Here is a 23,486-nt window from a genome sequence, read left to right as displayed (position 1 = left end):
TGAGAAATACATTAACACAAGATGCTCCAGAAAAGGTACTCTTCTGAAGTCTGACAAAGTCAGGGATATGCTATGCCCAGTATGTCCTGTCTTCACACTCCATGGAGTCCTGCAGCGAGAGGACCGCCTGAACTGGGCAGCACATAACACGGTCTGACTACAGATTCCCTGATACTTCGGTTTGACACCTTGAAACAGCTTGCACGCCACCCTCGTGTTCTGTAAGGTGGACTTGACATACACCCCATTGGTCAGAGAGAACAGCTGAAATGACAAAATCACTCTAGAAACTCTGTGGTTTTAGGATGTTGGACGATTTAGGGGTGAAGTAGCATCATGTCTGTAACTTAATTATAAGTCATTCAGCCAAAAAGTATTAATGTTTATGTGCAGTATAAGTGTATATATGTATATGTACACACACAGAGCACACTCAAAATATGGGCAAATGTTCATTATGAGTGAATTGCAGGGAAGGTGATAATTTGTAAGATTTTTGAAATACCTCCAGGTTTGAAAACTTATTATATGTAAAGAGGGAAATCTGTAACACAAACACAAGTGCTTTGATTATTTTGGACAGTGAAGAGTTTGCAATGTGTCAGAGTTGATTAGTAGAGGAAAAAAATTAGATTCAAAAAGAAGTAAGAGAGGGAAAGATGCATGTTATTAACTGTAGGCCGCTATATACGTAGAGAAATGTTTTAGGGGTCATTGTTCCCATTGCCTTGTTCCTTTAGGGGTTATGGCTCCATTTTTAAGTCTACCTTACACTCTTCCATCCACCTGATGGGAACGTTGCCCAGAAGATGGTGAGGGTGTCATTTGTCCTCACCATCCTGTGCACTCCAGACCTCAGCGTGCCAGAGAAGCTTGCCAACTTGGAATGGTGTGATGTTGCCAACTAGGTGGGGAAGGCGTCCTGAAAAAGGGCTTTCAGGGTTTACCGGAAGGCCCAGCTGCTTGACCACGTCAAACCAACAGCTTGAAAAGTGCCTTAGCCAAGACTGGCCTGCCCTTGATCCTTCCTTCAACTGGCTATTAACCCCCAGCTTGTGCTGGCTCTGAGACGCGCTGTGTAATAGATTGCATGTCATCGTGTATGCTTCTAGGGCACCCGCATTGGCATGCAGTATTTTCTGCCTAACTTCTCAAGGACCTTAGTGAAGGTTATAGTGCACAGAGGTGGGTGTCCCAGTCTTCACATTCTGCCTGGCTCTGTCTTTAGCTGAAACAATATTGCGAACATTGCTTTTGCCCTAAGGGAGAGAGAAAAATCACTTAGTTCCCTGCAGTTTCTGAGATGCTTCATTTACTATTGTCAAGTCCTTGCTAATGTGCGCTTTCAACAATGCTGGTGTCTTTGCGCCCCAGGCCACCCCCTTTGTAAGCATTTCTTTTTTTCATTCTTTTCTTCCTCCCTCCCCCTCCCTTATTTTTTGGTTTAAGCTTTACAGTAGGTTATGAAAATGGTAAATTGATTTTGGTCATATTGCTGATACAGTTTTTAACAATAAAGTCTCCTTCCTCCTTCACTGCTCTTGCCATAGTACTCATGAAAGTTTTCAGAGTTCTCGTGATCTTCTGTCAGTTCTTATGGTATTTCGATAACTTTAATATATGGTTCTGTTTGTTGCATTTTATAATGTACATAAAACTTTAAGAATACATGTTTTGTCGTTGTTGTATTTGCTAATTACTATTAATAGTCATAGACTTGACTATCTTGCAGAATAAGGCACTAAAGCTGCAAAGAATCCTCAAAAATCATAGTTTCATATCACTACCAATAATTCATCTTCCTTTTCACATTAAAGCTAATATTAATCTCTGGAAATTAATAATTATAAAATATATTGCTAGTAAATGGTAAAATTATAAAACGACATCTTTATCACGCCTTATGTATTTTTTCTTTTAGAAATTACGGAAGTATGGTAACACATTTACAAGAGACTTGGAAAATACAGAAAAAGGTTATATAAAGTTATACTACATATTAAAATTATTTTTATTAGATAAATTAAGATTTTAGTTGGAATTTCAATATCACACTCTCAAAAATTACTAGAATGAATATACAGAGTATTAGAAGGATGTAGTAGACTTGAAAACTTCCCTGATGGCTCAGTGGTGAGGAATCCTCCTGCTCATGCAGGAAATTCACGTTTGACCCATGATTTGGGAAGATCCCTTGGAGAAGGAAATAGCAACCCACTCCTGTATTCTTGCCCGGGAAATCCCATGGACAGAGGAGCCTGACAGGCTACAGTCCATGGGGTCACAAAGAACTGGACACAATTGAACGATTAAACAACAATAACAACAAAGTGGAACTGAAAAGCACTGTGAACCGATTCAGAATAATTAAGATTTATATAATATTTACACAGTAGTAGAATACAAATTCTATTCAAGTTCCCATAGGCTAGGAGACACTGGAACATATCCAGGGATATACAACAAGGTGCCGAATTTTCATGGTCTAAAATATTGAAATCATATAGAGTCTGTTATCTTATCACTGTGGAATTGTGTTAGAAATCAGTATCAAAAAATATTTGAAAATAACCCAGTTCTGAAAATCTAGCCTCATATCACTGCAAATATATATGTATAATTCATCTTCCCTTTCACATGGGAACTAAATATTAACTCATAATTCATAGTTTGAAAGTATCTTGCCAGAAAATAATTATAAAACTTTATTATTACATCTTTATTATGCTTTACAGTTTACAGTGTATTCTCACCGACAATATTAGTAGAGATGGCTGCTAGACAAAAGACACTTGGATATGTCTGCAGAGCCCGTTTTTGGAAGTTAGCAAAGCAAACGGAGTTGCATAAGACTTTAGGATCGTTTCTGTTTTCTCGTTATTGTCTGCACTAATTGTTTTCACTAAACCACACATGTTTGAATGTCTCAAGGTTTTTGTTCTTAATGATCAACCGTGTTTACTATTTATTCATAATTTCTACATGTTCTTAATGCTAATAGTAAAATTTTAAACAAATCCTTATGCCATGGCGTTTTATGATATCCCACCTATCAAGAAGTAAAGTTAAGATCAAAAGGACTATTTAGTAATTTTAGAAATGTGGAAATCGGTTATTTTACTGGTAAGTGTGTCCGAATACAGTTAGCTTTTGTAGATGTAGAGGTAAATGATTCAAAAGAAACTTCCCCTAGTTTACAGGCGGATACTCTCCTGCATGGGGTTATTTGAGAGAAATGATCAGAGATGTTTATCTTTTCCTAAATGTTTTTGCAGCTTTTGCATGTATTGTTTGAATGACATTTGTCTAAACAAAGCCCCCGTTTCCGCACAGGGTTGCTGAGTGTGCTAAGCCCCGTAGGGCTGGTGTTTTATTTTGTGTGTGACTTCATGTTGGAAAGTCTTCACTGGAAATTCAGCGAACTGTGATGATCCCATTCAAATCATGAGGAGTTTGGGGCTAAAAGATACAAGTTTAAGAGGAAAAATCAGAAGCCTTGAAGACTGGGTAGAGATGCATAAAATAAAATTTGGGAGCAGGGGCCTCTACATTTCAAATGGTCTTACATCATCATCCTTTTAAAAATGTCAACTGCAAAGTATGTGATTAATTTCCTTGTGTTGCAGATACCCTTAGCCAGCTCTCCCAGCAGCAAGCTGGTTGCTACTTTGTTGAGTAAGTCACAGGGCTCATTTTTACAAGAAGAAGGAAAAATGTTTCACTCTTTTGAGCAAAGAACTGCACTTTCTAAATTTTAATTGTTGGATCTTCATTGTAACATTTATTCTACTAGTATTTCCAAATGTTCAGGAGGAGTTAAGTCTCAGTGTGGATCCGCATTGACTGGCTGCTCTCTCTGCCTGTTTTCCCAGCAGGTAGACCGACCTACAACAGCTTTTATGTCTACTGCAAAGGCCCGTGTCAAGGAGTGCAGCCGGGAAAGCTCAGGGTGCGGTGCAGCACCTGCCAACAAGCAACGCTCACCTTGGCCCAGGTAAGGAGACGTGGCCTGGGCAGCCTGCCCGGAAAAAGGGATGTGTGTTCCCAGATTGCCTTTCAGGGTTTCTCAGCAGATATCACCCATCACTGGAAATTCGCCTTCCATGTGCTTGTAATGATTAACGGTATCTGAAGTTTCATTTAAAAATACACTGCTCTGTAAAAGTTTGGATAGGATGGCGTCAGTACCCCCATTTCTTTAATCCAGGCGTATTGATAGGAAATATCAGTTCAGTTCAGTTCAGTCGCTCAGCCGTGTCCGACTCTCTGCGACCCCATGGACTGCAGCACACCAGGCCTCCCTGTCCATTGCCACCTCTTGGAGTTTACCCAAACTCATGTCCGTTGTGTCAGGGAGGCCGTCCAACCATCTCATCCTCTTTCTTCCCCTTCTCCTCCCACCTTCAATCTTTCCCATCGTCAGGGTCTTTCCAGTGAGTCATTTCCTCGCATCAGGTGGCCAAGTATTGGAGTTTCAGCTTCAGCATCAGTCCTTCCGATGAATATTCAGGACTGATTTCCTTTAGGATGGACTGGATGGATCTCCATTCAGGAAATATAGAGGCTGCTTTTATAACACAAAGAGATTGGGCATGTCTTACAGAAGCAGGCAGGAAGGATACCTTTGAAGATCCTGGGAACGTTTCACATCTCGACCTGTGTGATATGAACATGGTTGTATGCTTATGTCAAAATTTACTAGAGTATTTATTTAATGTTAGAGCACTTGAGGTAAGTCATACCTCAATAAAAAAATGAAAAGGAAGTTGTGGATCCAGGACCAGTATGCATATAAAATATGTTTGGAAATCACGCTGCACTGTGGCCTCTGCTTGTTTTGTACAGTCCCCAAGCTGAGAATGTTCTGTATGGTTTTAAGTGGTTGGGAAACTTCAAAAGAATAATATTGCATGACCCATGGATCATGACATGAAATTTACATTCCAGCATCATCATAAAGTTTTGACAGGTGGCTCCTCCCATGTCTGCGCTTGTTGTCGGTACCAGTGTTCTTGTGCCCTACATCAGGGTTGAGCAGTGTCGACACAGACTGCATGGCCTGCACACCCAGACGTGTTTACTTTCTGGCCCTTTGCAGAAAAGGTTTGCTGGCCAACCTCCGAAATAAAAACACTGGCCCAGTGCTTCAGGGCCTCAGCATGATAGCAGTGTAGAATTTGGCTAAAATGATGTGGATGCTGATGTCTTTAAGAGACTGAAGGACATTCTGATCAGCTCAGTGCTGAGACTGAGCCCAGGACGCACCAGAGCACAAAGAACTCTGCAGGTGGGGGGACCGACGTGCAGAGCTGCACCGCCTTACCCGTTGGGCCCCAGTGATGGCTAGTGCCTTCAGATTTTGTTCTGCAGGCTGCGGGATGAAGGCAAAGCGTCACAGAGACCATGCATAAAGGGAGATTTTAAGACTGTTTCTTATCACTGGAGCTGTTTATCACTGGGACTGAGTATGGTGACAGATTGCAGGCAAAGAGGTTGATTATTCAACTATATATATAGGGTTCAAGCTGAGGGTCTAGATTACTGCGGTGTCTTGGCAGACAAGTGGTAAAGGAGCACTGTGAAAGAACCTGAAGGATGTACTTATTAATCAGGAAATCGTGGCTCGCTGATGCAAGCCTGCGAAAATGGAATTACTCACAAATGAAATTCAAAGCTCCATCACGATACAGCATTTCAGCTCCACAGGGGGATCCACTCAGGGAGACAAATCCACGAAGGATGCTTGGGATTGTCTGTACCACTGGAGTAGACCTTTTTCTGGGCGTCACTGGACAGTACTTCTGTCTGGGAAATGGGCTGCTCTAAAGTTTGTTCTCCCCTGGGCCACAAGCCTTTCTCAGTGCAATCCACAGCCTCTTCTGTGCCTCTGATCTGGACTCCGGTCCTGGTTGCCTCAGGCTGCTCCTGCCAGCGGTTAGCAGTGGTGGTGGCGGGAGGGGAGGGCCACCCAAGCTTGTACTGAGTCAAGAGGAACCATAGGGGTAAAATGTTATGTGAAACTTCTCGTTTAAAAATAGTTCACATTGGTGGGGAAAGAAAGCAAAAGAGAAAGAAGCAACCTGCCACCACTGTCTAAATGTACCAAAGTAGAGAGCTGTAGGGGTTAAGTGGTAGGTGGATATTAGGTGGTCAGAGACTGGCCTGTGGTGAGTGCTGGATTAAAGTAAGGTGTGGCTCAGAGGGAGCAAGATGTGAGCTTGGAACAATGACTTTGGAGCTGGGCTGCTGGGTTCTGGTCCCAGGCACTTCCCTACTTCCTCTTTATGTCAACTCTCATCATTTCCTCTCCCGACAGGCCAAAACTTCAACTGCATTATTACAGGTATCATTACATTTTTGTCCTACATTCTATGCCACCATCTATCTGTCTATATTCCAAGAGTCTGTAAGCCTCATACGATCAGATAACTGGTCAGTTTGGATCCCCAACAAGGGGACCCAACCAACATCTCACGTGGTGTGTGGCCCCCCACGTGTGGCATCTGTATTTGAACTTTCACACACTGGTTCGGTAGATCCACAACCTTTAGAAATTCTGTTTGCCTTTTTGTAATTATATTAATCATAGCAAGTATGATTGTTTTGCCACAGTTTATTGCCTTCCTTCCATTTATATGCTGGTGTTTGTACGTGCGTGCTAAACCGCTTCAGTCGTGTCCTACTCTTTGCGAGCCACCTGTATTTTTCTCTAATTCTTATCACAGACCTGAGAAGAAGGTATCATTACCCAAGGTTTTTAACAAAGAGACTCCATGAAATTAAGTAATGAGTCCAAAATTACATGGTTAACAAATGTTGGTGCCAGGAGTGAAAATTATTTTCTGTATTTTTCTCCAAAGCCCTCCCTTTTTTTTTTTTTAAGGATAGATTGCATGCTATATAGATCCACTAATAAATGCCTATTGAACAACTATTTCCCTCATATTTTAAATATCATTCAGAAATGCTCTTATTAAAAATATGGCTAGGGATTTAAAGAAAATGTAATCAAAGATTCTTTATTTAATCTAGAGTTTTAGTACAGTTCTTAGATGTAGTATAACTGGTACCTGGGCTTCCCAGAAGGGTCAGCTGGTAAAGAATCTGCCTGCAATGTGGGAGACCTGGGTTTGATCCCTGGGTTGAGAACATCCCCTGGAGGAGGGCATGGCAACTCACTCCAGAATTCTGGCCTGGCGAATCCCATGGACAGAGGAGGCTGGCGAGCTATAGTTCATGGGGTTGCAGAGTCGAACACGGCTGAGTGGCTGCTGCTGCCGCCGCCAACTCAGTTCAGTCGTGTCCGACTCTGTGCGACCCCATAGACGGCAGCCCACCAGGTTCCCTGGTCCCTGGGATTCTCCAGGCAAGAATACTGGAATGGGTTGCCATTTCCTTCTCCAATGCATGAAAGTGAAAAGTGAAAGTGAAGACAGTCTATCCGACTCTTAGTGACCCCATGGACTGCACCCTACCAGGCTCCTCTGTCCATGGGATTTTCTAGGCAAGAGTACTGGAGTGGGGTGTCATTGCCTTCTCTGGGCTGAGCGACTAATCATGCACAATACACAGAGCTGGTTCCCAGCAAATGAATAGCATTTCCTTTACTTTTTTATTAAAACAAAAATGTTGTATTCTAACTCGCATATGCGGAATCTAGAAAAATTGTACTGAAGAATAGATTTATAGGTTAGTAATGCAGAAACAGACATAGAGAATACACTTATGGACACGGGGAGAGGGGAGGAGAGGGCGAGATGCATGGAGGGAATAACATGGAAACTTACAATATCATATGTAAAATCGATAGCCAACGGGAATTTGCTGTATGGCTCAAGAAACTCAAACAGGGGCTCAGTATCAACCTAGAGGGGTGGGATTGGGAGAGAGATGGGAGGGAGGTTCAGAAGGGAGGCTGATTCATGTTGAGGTTTGATAGTAAACAGCAAAATTCTGTAAAGCAATTTTATCCTTCAATAAAAAAAATAAAATATATACACTTAGTAATAGCTTCAAACAGTATCTCTCTGGAGCAGCTGACTGATCACACTGACAGGTGGTCTACAAGTTAAGTCTTGGCAATTATTTAGCAGGTGCTGAACTCGCTAAAAGGAAGGGTTTCTAAGCAGAGGATAGACAAGCGTTAGATTTTATTCTTCCAAACTTTATAAAGATCTGCAACTTACACAGGTTTATCTGGTCAGGAAAAAAAAATTATAGAAGAAATAGAATCTCATGTAGCTGACTAGTTAGGGAGCAGAGTGTGGTTTACCTGAGCCTCTGCAAGCAGCTTTTTATACACATGGAGAAAAAATCTACTTGGCCACTTGGGTTATTTTTTTTATGTAAAAATTTATTTTTATTAAAAAATAAAAAACTGGTGAAAAGAATTCAGTTTGGAATAAGCTCCATGCTTTTCATGAGTCTTAATAGGACCCTCCTGATTATTTTTGCTTATTGTTGGTAAAGTGATAGTGTTAATTGCTCAGTCGTGTCTGACTCTTTCAGACCCCATGGACTGTAGTCTGCAAGGCTCCTCTGTCCATGGAATTTTCCAGGCAAAGATAGCGGAGTGGGTAGCCATTCCCTTCTCCAGGGGATCTTCCCCAACCGAGGAATCGAACCTGGATCTCCTGCATTTCAGGCAAAATCTTTTCCATCTGAGCCATCAGTGATTTATTAATAATTCCAACATTTCTTCACAATATTTAAGTGTTGAATGCAAAATAATGAGCTGTCTCTCATAGGTAATACTCTAAGGTTGAATTGTTGAAATGTTTCATATTTAATGTGAAACTCATAATAAATTAACAAGAAAGATGAAGAGTCGTTTCCATCATGATGTTAGGATGGGGAAACTGTGGTCTGAAGCTTTGCCCTGACCTTGAGGATAGCTTGAGAATCACCTTACAGAAACTCCAAGTTTTCTCCTGTCTCCAAATCAAATGATCTTCTCTAATTTATGGTGACCTTGACCAGGGTTTCCATTAACTGAAATAGCCTTTAGAAAAATGAACCCTCGCTGGAAAATAGTGAGCAATGACTGATTGGAAAGACATGGCAGGAAGCCAATTTTCAGTCGCCTGTTCAAAGATGGTCCAGGGACGTCCACACAGAAATAACGTCGGGTTGAACACAGAGGGAGGTCACTTTGTCCATGTGTATACATTTCTGATCGTGATAATGAATAACAAAATTAATGATTTAAAAATAACCTATGACATTACTGTTTCCTTCAGTAGATAGGAAGTGCAAAAAATCAAATGACGAGTATATCATATGCTTGAAGCCTGTTTTTTTTAAATCTAGAAAAGTGACAGGAAAAATAAGATGTGTAGATTATACACTATTTTTAGAATTAACTGGAAATTATAGAAAAAATGCATGTTGGAAAAAGAAGCAGGATGAAGAGAAGGAAAGATGCTTTTCCCTCTCCCTTTCTCCAGGATTCCTGCCAAATTCAAGGTTAGAATATCAGCAGGCATGGTTCCTTGTACCGTCTGTCCTGTATTTAAAGTATAAGTGTTGGTGGGGAAGAGTGAGCCTTCCCGTAAAGAAGGAAGTTATATATCTGTATACAGTCAGATGCGGCTCTTAGCTCAAGCTCTCAAAGGTTTCCTAGGACCAAACAGTGTTCAAGCAGAATTTAGAAAAGACAGAGATCAAATAGCCAACATCCATTGGATCATCGAAAAAGCAAGAGTTCCAGAAAAATATTTACTTCTGCTTTATTGACTACGCCAAAGACTTTGACTGTGTGGATCACAGAAAACTGTGGAAAATTCTTAAAGGGATGGGAATACCAGACCACCAGACCTGCCTCTTGAGAAATCTGTATGCAGGTCAAGAAACAACAGTTACAACTGGACATGGAACAACAGACTGGTTCCAAATTGGGGAAGGAGTATGTCAAGGCTGTATATTGTTACCTGCTTATTTAATTTGTATGCAGAGTACATCATGAGAAATGCTGGGCTGGATGAAGCACAGATTGGAATGAAGATTGCTGGGAGAAATATCAGTAACCTCAGACATGCAGATGACACCACCCTTATGGCAGAAAGTGAAGAAGAACAAAAGAGCCTCTTGATGAAAGTGAAAGAGGAGAGTGAAAAGGTTGGCTGGAAGCTCAACATTCAGAAAACGAAAGATCATGGCATCTGATCCCATCACTTCATGGGAAATAGATGGGGAAACAGTGGAAACAGTGGCTGACTTTATTTTTGGGGGCTCCAAAATCACTGCAGATGGTGATTGTAGCCATGAAATCAAAACACGCTTACTCCTTGGAAGGAAAGTTATGACCAACTTACATAGCATATTAAAAAGCAGAGACATTACTTTGTCAATAAAGGTCTGCTACTCAAGGCTTTGCTTTTTTTTTTTTCTCCCAGTAGTCATGTATGGATGTGAGAGTAGGACTATAAAGAAAGCTGAGTGCAGAAGAATTGATGCTTTTGAACTGTGGTGTTGGAGAATACTCTTGAGAGTCCCTTGGACTGCAAGGAGATCCAACCAGTCCATTCTGAAGGAGACCAGTCCTGGGTGTTCATTGGAAGGACTGATGTTAAATCTGAAACTCCAATATTTTGGCCACCTGATGTGAAGAGCTGACTCATTTGAAAAGCCCCAGATGTTGGGAAAGACGGAGGAGAAGGGGACGACAGAGGATGAAATGATTGGATGGCATCACCAACTTGATGGACATGAGTTTGGGTGAACTCTGGGAGTTGGTAATGCACAGGGAGGCCTGGTTTGCTCTGGTTCATGGGGTCACAAAAAGTCGGACACGACTGAGCGACTGAACAGAACTGAACTAGGATGATAGCTTTAAAACAATTATAAGATAAGTATTTGTGGGACTATGTAGAGAACATAGAGAATATTTGGCAAAAATCACAAACTAAGTACATTCATGAAACATAAAGGAAGAGATAAGATTTCTTTAAAGAAATTTTGTTGTATATTTTATGATTTCACTGTAAGTTGCACTTAAATGTAACATGTTCTAAAACTGGGTGGCTTTGTTTACTGGTGCACAGTGCTGTTCAGTGATAGAACACAGGTTCATCAGAGGCTTACTCCGGAAGGACTTGGGTCATCTTAAGCACTGATGGTTTGCTGGTACCTTTAATGTCTATGGCCCTTACATCACAGAACCGGGCATCATAGTATTGAGTCTTCAGGCCAGCAGGACAATGGGGAGTAGCCAAGCCTGTCTCATTTATTTATAAAAGGAAATAATAACATTGATACTTTTAAGACGCCTCTTTGCAGGCTTCCCCTTACATCTCATTGTTTATAACCTGGTCGTATGCTACTGCTGCTGCTAAGTCGATTCAGTCCTGTCCGACTCTGTGCGACCCGAGACGGCAGCCCATCAGGCTGCCCCGTCCCTGGGATTCTCCAGGCAAGAACACTGGAGTGGGTTGCCTTTTCCTTCTCCAGTGCATGAAAGTGAAAAGTGAAAGTGAAGTCGCTCAGTCGTGTCCGACTCTTAGTGACCCCACGAACTGCAGCCTACCAGGCTCCTCTGTCCATGGAATTTTCCAGGCAAGATTATTGGAGTGGGGTGCCATTGCCTGCTCCGACCTGGCCGTATAGCCACTAATAATTACAAAGAAAGCTTGAAAAGAAAGTGTTTCCCAAAGGTTACCAGGGTAGCCATATTTTGCTCAGGCAGATTTATTTATCTGTGGACTTGTGTCAGTTGCTTCTCCAATCGAATTCATCGTTGTGCTAATAAGGAGAGAAGATGAGGTAGACACTGGTATACAGTGACTGAACGTGCCGTATTTGTAAATCCATAATTATTTTAGATCACTTTGATGGACTCGTCAGTTTCCTTGCTGCTGCAGCTGCTAAGTCACTTCAGTCGTGTCCAACTCTGTGCGACCCCATAGACAACAGCCTACTAGGCTCCTCTGTCCCTGGGATTCTCCAGGCAAGAACACTGGAGTGGGTTGCCATTTCCTTCTCCAGTGCATGAAAGTGAAAAGTGAAAGTGAAGTCACTCAGTCGTGTCCTACTCTTAGCCACCCCATGGACTGCAGCCTACCAGGCTCCTCCTTCCATGGGATTTTCCAGGCAAGAGTACTGGAGTGGGGTGCCATTGCCTTCTCCGGAGTTTAAATTTTATTGGCATATACTCTGCATCACTGTGACTGCACTAAGGGGGTTGGGCCAGCCCTGAACTTGTTTTTGAGTGTGAAATGCTTCTGCTGTTTCAGGGGTTGTTTCTGCTCATAAGTGTAGCTCCCTGGTTTCCTACAGAATGAAACTGATATATTATCCATTTGACCACTTAGAAGCTTTACTAAGAATTATGGAAAGAAAAAAAAATAGATCTTTAGGGCAGTGGGTTAATTTATTTGTTCTTTGCTTAAGAAGAAAATGGCTCTAAAACCTCATTGGGGAAAGATAAATAGAATTTAGTAGCTCTGTCATACTCCACAGCAGATTCTTGGTCGATACATTATAAAGAATGACCATATTACCTGGTGCTAATAAAATGTGAGGGGGCAGAGAGTCACATTGAGAAACCTACAGAATTAGGCAAGACAGTGCAGATCATGACTGCAGTTTGTTTTTTTTTCCAGTTATTTTCCAGAAACATTGGTGCTTATGCAGGCATGCCATCGTCCATCTGGGAATATCAAGCTACCTGCATAAATGTATCACTGAAGCCAGATGAGAAATGGAGAGGTTAATTGACTTCACTTGGGTCCACAGTGAGAGAGGAGCCAAACTGAGAATTAGAAATCTGGGGAAGCAGAGTTTAGAGTCTTGTTGAAAGCAGCCATATTGAGTTACATTTGTTTTCTTAACTGCAACTGAGGGAGAGTCTGGCCTTTCTCTGCAGCTTTTTCCTAAAAAGAGTCAAATTTATCAGGCTACATTTCCTAAGGCGGGAATGAAGATTTGAGAATTGGATAAAAAGTGAAACACGTATATTGTCCTTTAGTGTGGAGAAAACAGAAGAGCCTTGGCTCATGTGGAAAACAGGAAATCGTGAAATTAAAGGGGAGGCTCTCGTGGATTATGACTATTTTTACGTGACTCGTTGGCTCTACTCGTTTGTTGGAGGCTTTGTTGTTCATTTGATAAGCTGAGTCCAACTCTCTGTAACCCCATGGTCTGCAGCACGCCAGGCCTCCCTGTCCTTCACCACCTCCCGGATTTTGCTCAAATTCATGTCCACTGAGTCAGTGATGCCATCCAACCATCTCTTCCTCTGTCTCCTTCTCCTCTTGCTCTCAGTCTTTCCCACCATCAGGGAGGCATAACACTGAGGAAGTTAGAGTCCTCAGCCCGAGCCCCACAAGGGCCATTCAGCTCTCTGAGCTCTGCTATAACCCTGCAGTCTCTTGTTAGTATGAGTAAACCAAGAATTCTCCCAGCTAGTTTCATGAGCTGGATTTCTATGGTCAAAATGACTTGGAATTTTCTTTTACATCTTCAGTTGTGCATTGGGAATTTCATCTTAATTTTCAAGGCTATCTTAATAAACATCCACTGACCTACTGCCTAGGAAATCACCTACAGTTAAAATAATCAGACATCTCCATTTTTTAAAAGCATCTTCTCATGGACAAATGAGCGTTTTCCTTCATAATCTCCTAAAAATATGCAAAAAACTAACTATTTTTTTCTTTTGCTCTTTCTTACTGAATGTGTGTGTGTGTGTGCTCAGTCACTCAGTCATGTCTGACTTTGGGGCCCTGTGGACTTCCACCTACCAGGCTCTTCTGTCCATAGAATTTCCAAGGCAATAATACTGGAGTGGTTGTCATTTCCTGGGTTTGAATAAACAGATATAGTACAGATGGTATATATGTGTGACCATAAAATGAACGGAGTATGATCGAAAATAGCAAAGCCTCTGTTAACTGGGTGCCCTCTCCTCCAGTCCGTGACAGGGCTCCGTGCCCCAAGGCAGGGCCTGGAGCTTTTCTGAGCGCCATACACGGTGCATATTTTACCTGTTTTGTGGAAGAAATGAATAACTGGACAAAGGGCATCATAGTCACTGTTTGCGTTGATCCCCCTGAGGTCTTAGAACAGGAATGAACTTTGTAGTCATTTAATCTAAATTCCCTCCCGATACAGAAATTTTCTTATAATATATTCTTGGTGTTTGGTCATTTGCCTTATGTTCAACAACCTCTAGGTACGGGGGAATGATTGCTTTACTTTAGCTTGCTCCCTTCATTGTGTGGAACTCTAAATGACAGAGAGTTATTTGACCTGAAATCTGTCTTCACTCATAAATTATAGCTCCACTTATTGAAAATAGAACAAAATCCAAAGAATCTTCCATCTGTCAGCTCTTCGTATGTTTAAAGCAGCTAAAATGATTCACTTCCTAGGTCTCCCTTTCTCTAGCAAATGCATGGCTTTCAAACGTAAGAAAGTCGGAAGGTGTCTCCTTGCCACAAAGAAATGCACTCTTCTCTGAGCAGCTTCAGAGTCATAAGAGGTGGAGCAAGCACCTGAGGGAAGATCCTGGTTGGAACCGGGAGGTGGTGAGGGGCAGGGCCAGCAGCTGTGGGTGGAACTTGGACAGGACTTGTGTGGACTGGCTGGGCTGATTCCAACATCCCCGAGAAGAAGCCTGACCTGTGGGAAAGCAAGAGCCGGAATGCACAGAGGGACTTCCCTGTGGTCCCGTGGTGATTAGGGTTGCGGACTCAAGAGGTGTGGTTAGAAGTGGCAGTTCTGAGAGAGCAGTGTGTGATGGCCAGGAGTCAGGAGCTGAGAACACAGGATGGTTGATGACAGTGCTTGTTGAGCCCTTGAACCTTGATGCCCAGTGGTGATGTTTTAAAATGAGCTCCAGGCCATTGCAAGCCTTTTCCAGTTTAAACGGCACCACCCATCAAGCTGCTGCTGAGTGCCAGTGCTTCCTTTTGCTCTCCATGCTTTTGTGTCTTTTGCTAAAGGCCTGCCATAGCCTCCTAGGAGAGGACAGGTTCTGTTGTTGTTTCGTTTTTGTTCTGTTGCTGTCTCTCAGTCGTGTCCGACTCTTCCTGACCCCATGAACTGTAGCCCGCCGGGCTCCTCTTTTCCTGGGATTCTCCAGGCAAGACTACTGGAGTGGGTTTCCGTTACCTTCTCCAGGGGATCTTCCCGACCCAGCGATGGAACCCGCGCCTCCTGCTTGGCGGGCGGATTCTTTCCAGTGAGCTACAAGGGAAGCCCAGACATATTCTACCAAGCCAAATGGATAACTTTTAATTTTCAGATTCAGTTTCAATTCAGTAAAGAACACCCAGTCTCATGAAGAGCCATCAAGAGAGCCAAAACCTCTCCCTGCACTCTCCTGCTCGGGCCTCACTTTCAACCCTGCTCTACGGCTTTCCTCCCTTTGACTTCTCTGTCTCAAGGTTGAACTCAGATGAGAGAGCTAAAGCAAAGATAGGGAAAGTTCTTGCTTGACTGGTAACTGTCCTGGCGTAGCTGTGAGCTGTCAGGAGCTGGCAGGTGTGAAAGCCGACTCTGTCTCTTGGCTGCTGTCCCGTCGTCTAGAGGTCTCCGTGGGGAATTCCAGCTGCCCCTGAAGTGATGTGCTAATGCATTTCCTCCAGCACCGACTCGTCTCTCAGCTTCTGGTTTCTGGCTGCTCATTTGCCTGGTTTTCTCCCTTGGAGTCTCTTAGGCCCTCCAGGAGGTCTTGCTGGGAAGAGTGTAAAATGGTGTTAGTGAGGCGCTTTCTCGGTATCCAAGGGGAACACTTACACATGTTTTGCTTTAATAAAATTTGAGATCACAGGCTGAGTCCAATGTAGCTGTTTCCACAAGGAAGTAGCCCCGTAGATTTTCCAAGGGGGACTCAGCCCCAGACCCACTGTCTGCCCCCAACTCTGGAAGATGTAACTCACGTCAAGCTCTCTGGAAGAGACATGTCAAGCTTGCTGAGTCATTGCGCTGAAGCCCTTTGTTCTCGATTCAAGACTAAGGGGATGTCCCACTGTGTTGGGATGGAGATGCAATGCACCTTTCAACGCTGAAATCATCTTCACTCATGATCTACACTCAGTCTCCAACTCAAGCTCCGAAGGGGCTTCCCAGGTGGCACTCGTGGTAAAGAACCTGGCTGCCAGTGCAGGAGACGTGAGAGACACAGGTTCAATCCCTGGCTTGGGAAGATCCCTTGGAGGAGGGCATGGCAACCCACTCCAGTATTCTTGCCTGGAAAATCGCATGGACAGAGGAGCCTGGTGGGCTACAGTCCATAGAGTCGCCAAGAGTCTACTGAAGCAACTTAGCACAGCACATTATGTTGTGGCCTGAATTGACTGAAGTGACTTCACACTCACAGTCTCAACCCACCAACTTTTACATGTACGATGTGGGCAGAGAATTCCAAAAAAAGTATCCCGTGTTGGACACAGGTGTTATGGAATTTTTTGCTATAAACATAAGACTTCTCCAAAATAATAAAGTTTATTTTAAAAAATTCTACCTCTGGTTTTTGGACCTGTAACTGTGCAGGTGGATTCGGCCCCTCTCTTGGTTCACCACCTCTGTTGAATCTTGTGCTCCAGTAGAAACCTCTGCTCTACTGCTCTGTCATGGAAGCTGAATCTGTAGAGCATGTGATGCTTTAATAAGAGCATCCATGCGTGTCATCTTGCTTTGTATGACAACCGTGTTAACTTGGAAACGTAAGTATCTCTACTGCTTTTTATACCTGAGAAGACTCTACAAGCATCAGAGAAAAGGAGAATTACCGAAGACCCCGTGTGAGGTGGGGCTCCAGCTTGAACACGCATGGTGTGGACACAATCTGCAGATTTTCTCATTCTGCTGCATCGCCTCCTGTCTTAGCAGAGCACTAAATATCTTTAGTTGGTACATTATTATTTTTAACACTGCTTGCTCCATGGTTCCTAAGGCATTTAAAAATATTTTAAGTGTGCAGTAGGATCACTGTCATCCTTTTCTTCCAAGATGTTCTTATATTTTCTTTGATTTGTATTTTGGAGGTTCTGTCTTCTTTGAGGCCAAGGATGCTGCTGACATGTTCTTTGGTAAATGTCATGTTAAAGATGTTCTAGCCATCTATTAAATTCCATCTCATGGAGCAAGATATTAAGAACGGCAAATTAGCTGAAATGTGGGTCCTCGATACCACAGGGCTGCTGTCATTTAGACTAAGGCATTGCTCACCAGTCTTTCCTTGGGAGAAAAAGCTCTTCAAATCATTTATAATGAAGGACACAGGGAATGCTGGAATTTGACGCTCTTCACCTGAAATCTTGTCCTTTCTAGTGTTTTCTTAGGCAACAGGAATGACTTTCAATATGTACTTAAATTATTTTAGTTTTAACTTGGAGCATTAAGTTCAGCGATAAAATTTTTATTTCTCTTATTTGAAAAACTATAATTTTGAAGGGGAATGAGCCAGAGAGAAAGTTGGTAGAAGTATTTCTATACTTAATTATATATAATATACTTATACAAAGTTTCTATATTTGATTCTGTTCTGTCATTTACTGGAAAAAAACTTTGCAAACTTACTTGTTACACCTTGAAATTTAAGGCATATTTGCTTTCCAATATCTATGTATTATGTTGAACTTGGGAAATTTCGATGAGCTTAGGGGGAAAAATATCTGTAAGATTAGAGAGTGAACAGTGGTGTTTCGTTTAGGTGAAAAAAATACAAACCAACATCACAAATCTAGGAAAATGTCAGTTTATGTGTTCAGAAATGCAGAGCCCAATATAAATTTCATATCGATGTCAATTTTGTTTTATTAGTTGAGGCTTTCTTAAGATTTACCAATAGAGAAGCCCAAGTGAAACAAAGCATAATATTTTATTGTTTGTTTCGGATCACAGTTTTACAAACACGAGTTTTGAAATAAATTCCACATTGGCTGACTTTGAAAAGTGAAAGTGTTAGTCACTCAGTCATTTCCTGCTCTTCGTGGCCCCGTGGACTACTGTAGCCGGCCAGGCTCCTCTGTCCAAGGAATTCTCCAGGCAAGAATACTGGAGTGGGTTGCCATTCCCTTCTCCAGGGGACCTTCCCAACCCAGGGACTGAATCCATGTCTCCTGCATTGCAGGCAGATTCTTTACCTTCTGAGCCACTGAGAAAGCCCTTTACATTTCTCAAAGATCTACACACTAGTATTTCTCAACCCTTCCCATTTTACTTTAAACATGTGCATTTCTGAAATTATAAAGAACCTGTTAAATGTACATTTTTAAATTTCACTGGATGATAAGGATGGAAGGAAAGTCAGAGGCAAGGCAGCTCAAAGATGGAAATTCTGTAAGAGTGACCCAGAGAAGGACAGGACAGTGTATGTGTTTATTATCTTGAAAGTGAAAGTGTTAGTCACTCAGCCATGTCTGACTCTTTGTGGCCCCATGGGCTGTAGCCTGCCAGGCTCCTCTGTGCAAGGAATTCTCCAGGCAAGAATGCTGGAAGTTGATTGAAAGTGGGAGGAGAAGGGGAAGACGGAGGATGAGATGGTTAGATGGCATCACTGACTCAATGGACATGAGTTTGAGTAAGCTCCGGGAGTTGGTGATTGACAGGAGACCTGTGGTGCAGTTCATGGGGTCACAAAGAGTTGGACACAACTGAGCGACTGAACTGAACTGAACTGAAGTAACATAAATAAGGGCTTCCCTAATAGCTCAGTTGGTAAAGAATCCGCCTACAATGCAGGAGACCCCGGTTTATTTCTGGGTTCAGGAAGATCTGCTAAAGAAGGGATAGGCTACCCACTCCACTATTCTTGAGCTTCCCTTGGGGCTCAGATGGTGAAGTAATATAAATATACAGCTCACCTGTATGTGCTGTGAAGTGTACTGAAAGTTGCTTAGTCGTGCCCAGCTCTTTGCAACCCCATGGACTGTAGCCTGCCAGGCTCCTCTGTCCATGGATTTCTCCAGGCAAGAATACTGGAGTAGGTTGCCATTCCCATCTCCAGGGGATCTTCCCAACCCAGGGATCAAACCCAGGTCTTCCGCATTGCAGGCAGATTCCTTACCATCTGAACCACTAGGGGAGACTGTATGTGCTATAGAGCACGTAAAAAGTATTTTTATAGTTTAAGTGCATCTTCTAAAACCAAGTAGAATGAGGAGAGGATAAAAGAAAAGAGAGCAATGGTTACTTGGCTGTTGCAGAAATGAAATGTGTGGCCGGGGATCAGGGGCCGTCCCCCTGGAGTGAGTCAGAGTTTTCAAAGTGAGTTAAACTTTTCTAAAGTTTGATGGCTTATGAGCTGGGGACCTAGAAATGAGGTGGCCTTGCCTTGATCACGGGCGGAAATGACAGGCGGGCAACGAGGATGACGGCGGGGGTGTCACAGTTCGCTGTTTTGTCACCATGTTGATTTCCTTCAAATATGTGTGCTTTGGCACATGAAAATTTGGTTTTTATGATAGAGAGGCTTGCATGCTGCACGCTGAGGCAGGAAAGGGGGATCCCATTTCATACGCTGCCATCAGTGAATTCAGGGACATCCCCAGAACGGCTCAGTGAGGACCTGGGGCCAGAAGATTAGCTGTCAGACCTGAGCCAGCCCCGGCCCTGGGAGGGTCTTGTGTCCTTGGGAACCCCATCTCATGTTGCTCTGGGCCGCACACCAGATTCCCTGCAGAAGGCCCTGCAAAGCCTGGCTGTCCCTAGAGTCTTGTTAACTTCTCCATCTCCTGTGTTTCCCGATGTAGGTAGCAGCCGTCTTTCAAGTGCATGTCCTTCTCAATCTGAGAATGCCCCGTGACCCCCCATTTGGAAATTGAGTCGTGCAGAGTTGCTGGGCAGGAAATCCGATCTATTTGAGGCCACTGGGTTGTGGAAAATACAATTTTTCAATGAAATTAAAATGTGTCAATACATGACTTCTGCATTTATAGGAATCCTTTTTCATAATCATTTCTTCAAAATAAGCAGAAAAGCGCCAATAGGAACTTGTCAGATATGTTTTAAATGTTGGCAGAAATGACCCAATAATAATGGGCTTTAGAAGGAGGTGACAAGCAGTTTTCGCAGGACCCGACTTTGAGTGTTTCAAATACAATAATTATTCATTATTACAATTGTTGCAATAATCATTTATTATTACAATAATAATAATTTCACTTTTCGCAAATTAAATTGGAGACACAAGCACGTGTTGAATGACAATGATTGAAGTTATCATTAAGGAAGATTATTCAGCTCACCGTGACAAAAGCACAGCGTTGTATGTGGTCCAAGGAAAGAGGCCCGAAGCACTTCTGCTTTTCAAGGCTCCTCGTCAAGTTGGGGGACTAATCGCATCAGGAACATTCCAGAAGCAAAGCGGTGGGGACCCTCCAATAGACGGGCTTCCCCTCAGCTGCCCAGGGAGGAGAATGCTGGCTATTCTACACCTCACGTATCAAGAATCTGAAATCTCAACGAGCCATAATCTCTCACAACCTGTGTATGTGTGTGACCTCTCTCAGCAAACAGCACCATGGAAAAGTGTAGCGAGTAAGTTTAGAGACAGAAAGAGAAGTTACCCGGCACACATATGCACCACAGATTTCTGATTTCATTAGCCCGCGATTCTAAATCTCAGCAGATACAAGTGGCTCCCCAGGGCTGCCGCTGAGACGTCCCTCTGATCAAGGGTTCCCAAAACGAGCGTGCAACTTCCATAATACCCTGCACCCTGGCAGAGCCACCCAGATTTGAGAAAATGGCCAGAGTCTTGCTGGAAGATGAAGTGATGGTGGAGCTCTCTGGTTAGAAGAAGCATCACAAGCAATAATCAGTGCAAGAAAGAGAAACTAAGGCAGCCAGGGGCTTTAGAGAGCGGGGAAGGTGAGAAGGCAGTCAAAGAGGAAAAGAAAGTAGTTTTGTAATAGATAACACGGAAGCTAGGTGGATGTTGATGTCTTTCATTAAGACACAGAACCCTGGGAAATCAATAGGCTTGAGTTAAACAGCCACTGAGCATGAAAGTTGGGGATATTTCAAGTTTCAGCTGCCGTTTGGACATCCAGGTAGATATGCAAAGTAAGCAGCTGGATAATCAGCCTGGTGCAGTCTTTGACATTTGTCCCAAAATGCACTCTTAGGAGCTTTATATGTGTGTTTTAGTGAGAAAAAGACCTTTGGGGCTTCTCACAGATTCTTGCCAGAATGTCAGTATGAGCTGTGGCGGCTGACTGAGGCACCCTAACCGGCCAGCCACCCCGTGTTTGAGATTCAGGTGTTGTCTTTGCCTCGTGCATGGGTGCCCAGACGCTCTCCTCACTTGCAAGAGGCCCTTCCCAGGTGACCCGTCACTGTCTTCTGCCGGCCAACTCCTGCTACCCCAGCCCCTGCCTCCCTTCAGGCAGGTCTCACGGGCAGGATGGAAACCCGGGCAGCCGCCACGGGTCCCCAGGCTGAGACCTCAGCCCCAAGTGAGACAGCTCTTCAGTTCTGTTGTCCAAGTTTATATTGGACATCTCTGAATATAGCACTTCTCCTCAAGTTTACCCCATTCTAACTATCAGTGAAGTGAAAGTCACTCAGTCATGTCCGACTCTTTGCCTCCCCATGGACTATATAGTCCATGGAATTGTCCAGGCCAGAACACTGGAGTGGGTAGCCCTTCCCTCCTCCAGGGGATCTTCCCAGCCCAGGGATCGAACCCAGGTCTCCTGCATTGCAGGCAGATTCTTTACCAGCTGAGCCACCAGCAAAGCCCAAACTGTAGCTGTAAATACACATGGAAAATCATAATGTCGAGCGTGATGTTTGAACTACGAGCAGTATCTGTGTTTAATAACTGCAGTTTAGGATATTACAGCAACCAGAGTACTGGCAGGCCAGGAGCAGAGCAAGGAACATGCTGACCCCTGTCGTTCTCCAGGTTGGAAACGAGAGGGTGCCCAGTAAATGTGGGAAGGTAACTAGTTTTGTCTAACAGTTCCTTTCTTTCTACACACAGTATCTGTGGGGTTTGGTTAAAATCAGAGGAGAAAAGTTGAGAACTCGAGTCACTGATATTCTGTGTGTGCATATTGTGGGATTAAGGTCTTACTTTTATCTGAGGTTGCCAAATGGATAGTGTATTTTCTGCTTTTGATAGATAACCAAATGCTTCTCCGTAGGTTTGTGACCTTTAGCAGGACCCTTAATCTTTTTGAGTTTCTTTTCTCTCTCATTGGGGGCCCTCGACTGCATTATTTTAGCGTGCCTCCTTGTCTAAAGCTGTATGTGTCTTCGCCCCTCCTGCCTGAGCCTAGGCCGTGGAGGCTGCTCAGGGATGCGCATAAGGCCGTGTGTTCGGGACCTGATTCCTGGTGGTTCATCGGGACTTCCCTCCGCTCCCCTCCCACGTTTCTGATTGCTGTTACTGTCATCATCATGTGATCTCTCAAGTGTATCAGTTTGAATTCTAGGGTCTGTTCACAACACACCACCAACACTGGTCTCAGCTTGACCCTCCGTTTATTTCTCTGTTTCTTTCTTTCTCCAATTTTTTTTTTTGTTTGTTTAACTTCTCTAGCTCCTTTCATTTAAGGAACATTTAAGACCTGCTCCTGACTATGTGTGAAGCGTGTTACTATGGTAGAACCTGTGTATGCCTCAGAGATGATGTCACAGTCGCCCTTCCCTCTACAATACCTGGTGGAAATGCATCCACTTATTTATGAGAATTATTCTTTAGTTTCGGTGTCAGAAATAACAATAATAGAAGGAAGTGGTTTCCATGTTTTACGAAGCTAATATCATTTCCCCCGTTCTATGCTTGCTTGAATGCTGAGAAAAATAAGTACCTGCCTCGAGCACCCCATGAACTGTAGCCTGCCAGGCTTCTCTGTCCATGGAATTCTCTAGGCAAGAATACTGGAGTGGGTAGCCATTCCCTTCTCCAGGGGATCTTCCTGACCCAGGGATCAAACCCGGGTCTCCTGGGTTGCAATTAGATGCTTCACCGTCTGAACCACCCAGGAAGTCAGTCCATCCAAAATAGCAGTAAAATAAGAAAATGGTTTCTGTGTTTAATGTGGCTAGTACCTTATGGCCCTTTCTAAGCTTGCCTGAAAGCTTAGAAAATAAGTGCCTACATCTAGCAAATGTATAAAACTTGTTTCCTTGACTTGCTTGAGGAAGGTCACCACTAGCTTTAATCAAATGCTTTCCCCCCTTCTTTCTCTGGGTCAGCTCCCCACCCCAGCAAACTGTCTTCACTTTTTTATTATAGGCTGTTTTATATCTTTTTTTATATATTAGAGTGGACTATTATTAAAATGTTATTTTCGTATTTTTAAAACTGCAGATGTTAAGTGTCTGAATGGTAAGTACTATGAGATAAGAATTTCTTAGTCATAAAGCATAAAAATTCTATGGGAGGCCATTGCTTCCCATAGAATTAAAAGATTAAATTAGATTTGCCTCTAGTATTCAGCGCCACTAAATGCAAGACTGATTTAAACTAGTATCAGATAAGAAGATGATCTCTGCCTTTAGTGATGGTATTTAATTTCTTTAGGAGA

The 23,486-nt window shown here is 43.1% G+C and overlaps 1 protein-coding gene across 8 annotated transcripts in view; it reads left to right on the top strand.

Annotated features, from left to right (window-relative positions):
* PRKN (parkin RBR E3 ubiquitin protein ligase) overlaps window positions 1-23,486 on the top strand; it is a 1,234,790-nt gene that overhangs the window by 426,156 nt on the left and 785,148 nt on the right. For 7 of the 8 annotated variants that reach the window (XM_024996692.2, XM_024996689.2, XM_024996688.2 and 4 more), the window contains one exon: window positions 3,873-3,994. In XM_024996692.2, coding sequence (XP_024852460.1) covers window positions 3,873-3,994 — 122 coding nt within the window. The remainder of the gene's footprint in view (window positions 1-3,872; window positions 3,995-23,486) is intronic. The other variant, XM_024996685.2, reaches the window with a different exon arrangement.

The sequence above is a fragment of the Bos taurus genome, chromosome 9, assembly GCF_002263795.3.
Source record: "Bos taurus isolate L1 Dominette 01449 registration number 42190680 breed Hereford chromosome 9, ARS-UCD2.0, whole genome shotgun sequence".
NCBI classification, from domain to species: domain Eukaryota; kingdom Metazoa; phylum Chordata; class Mammalia; order Artiodactyla; family Bovidae; genus Bos; species Bos taurus.
The sequence above is the reverse complement of the archived record's forward strand: the minus strand, read 5'-3'. Positions and strand labels throughout refer to the sequence as shown.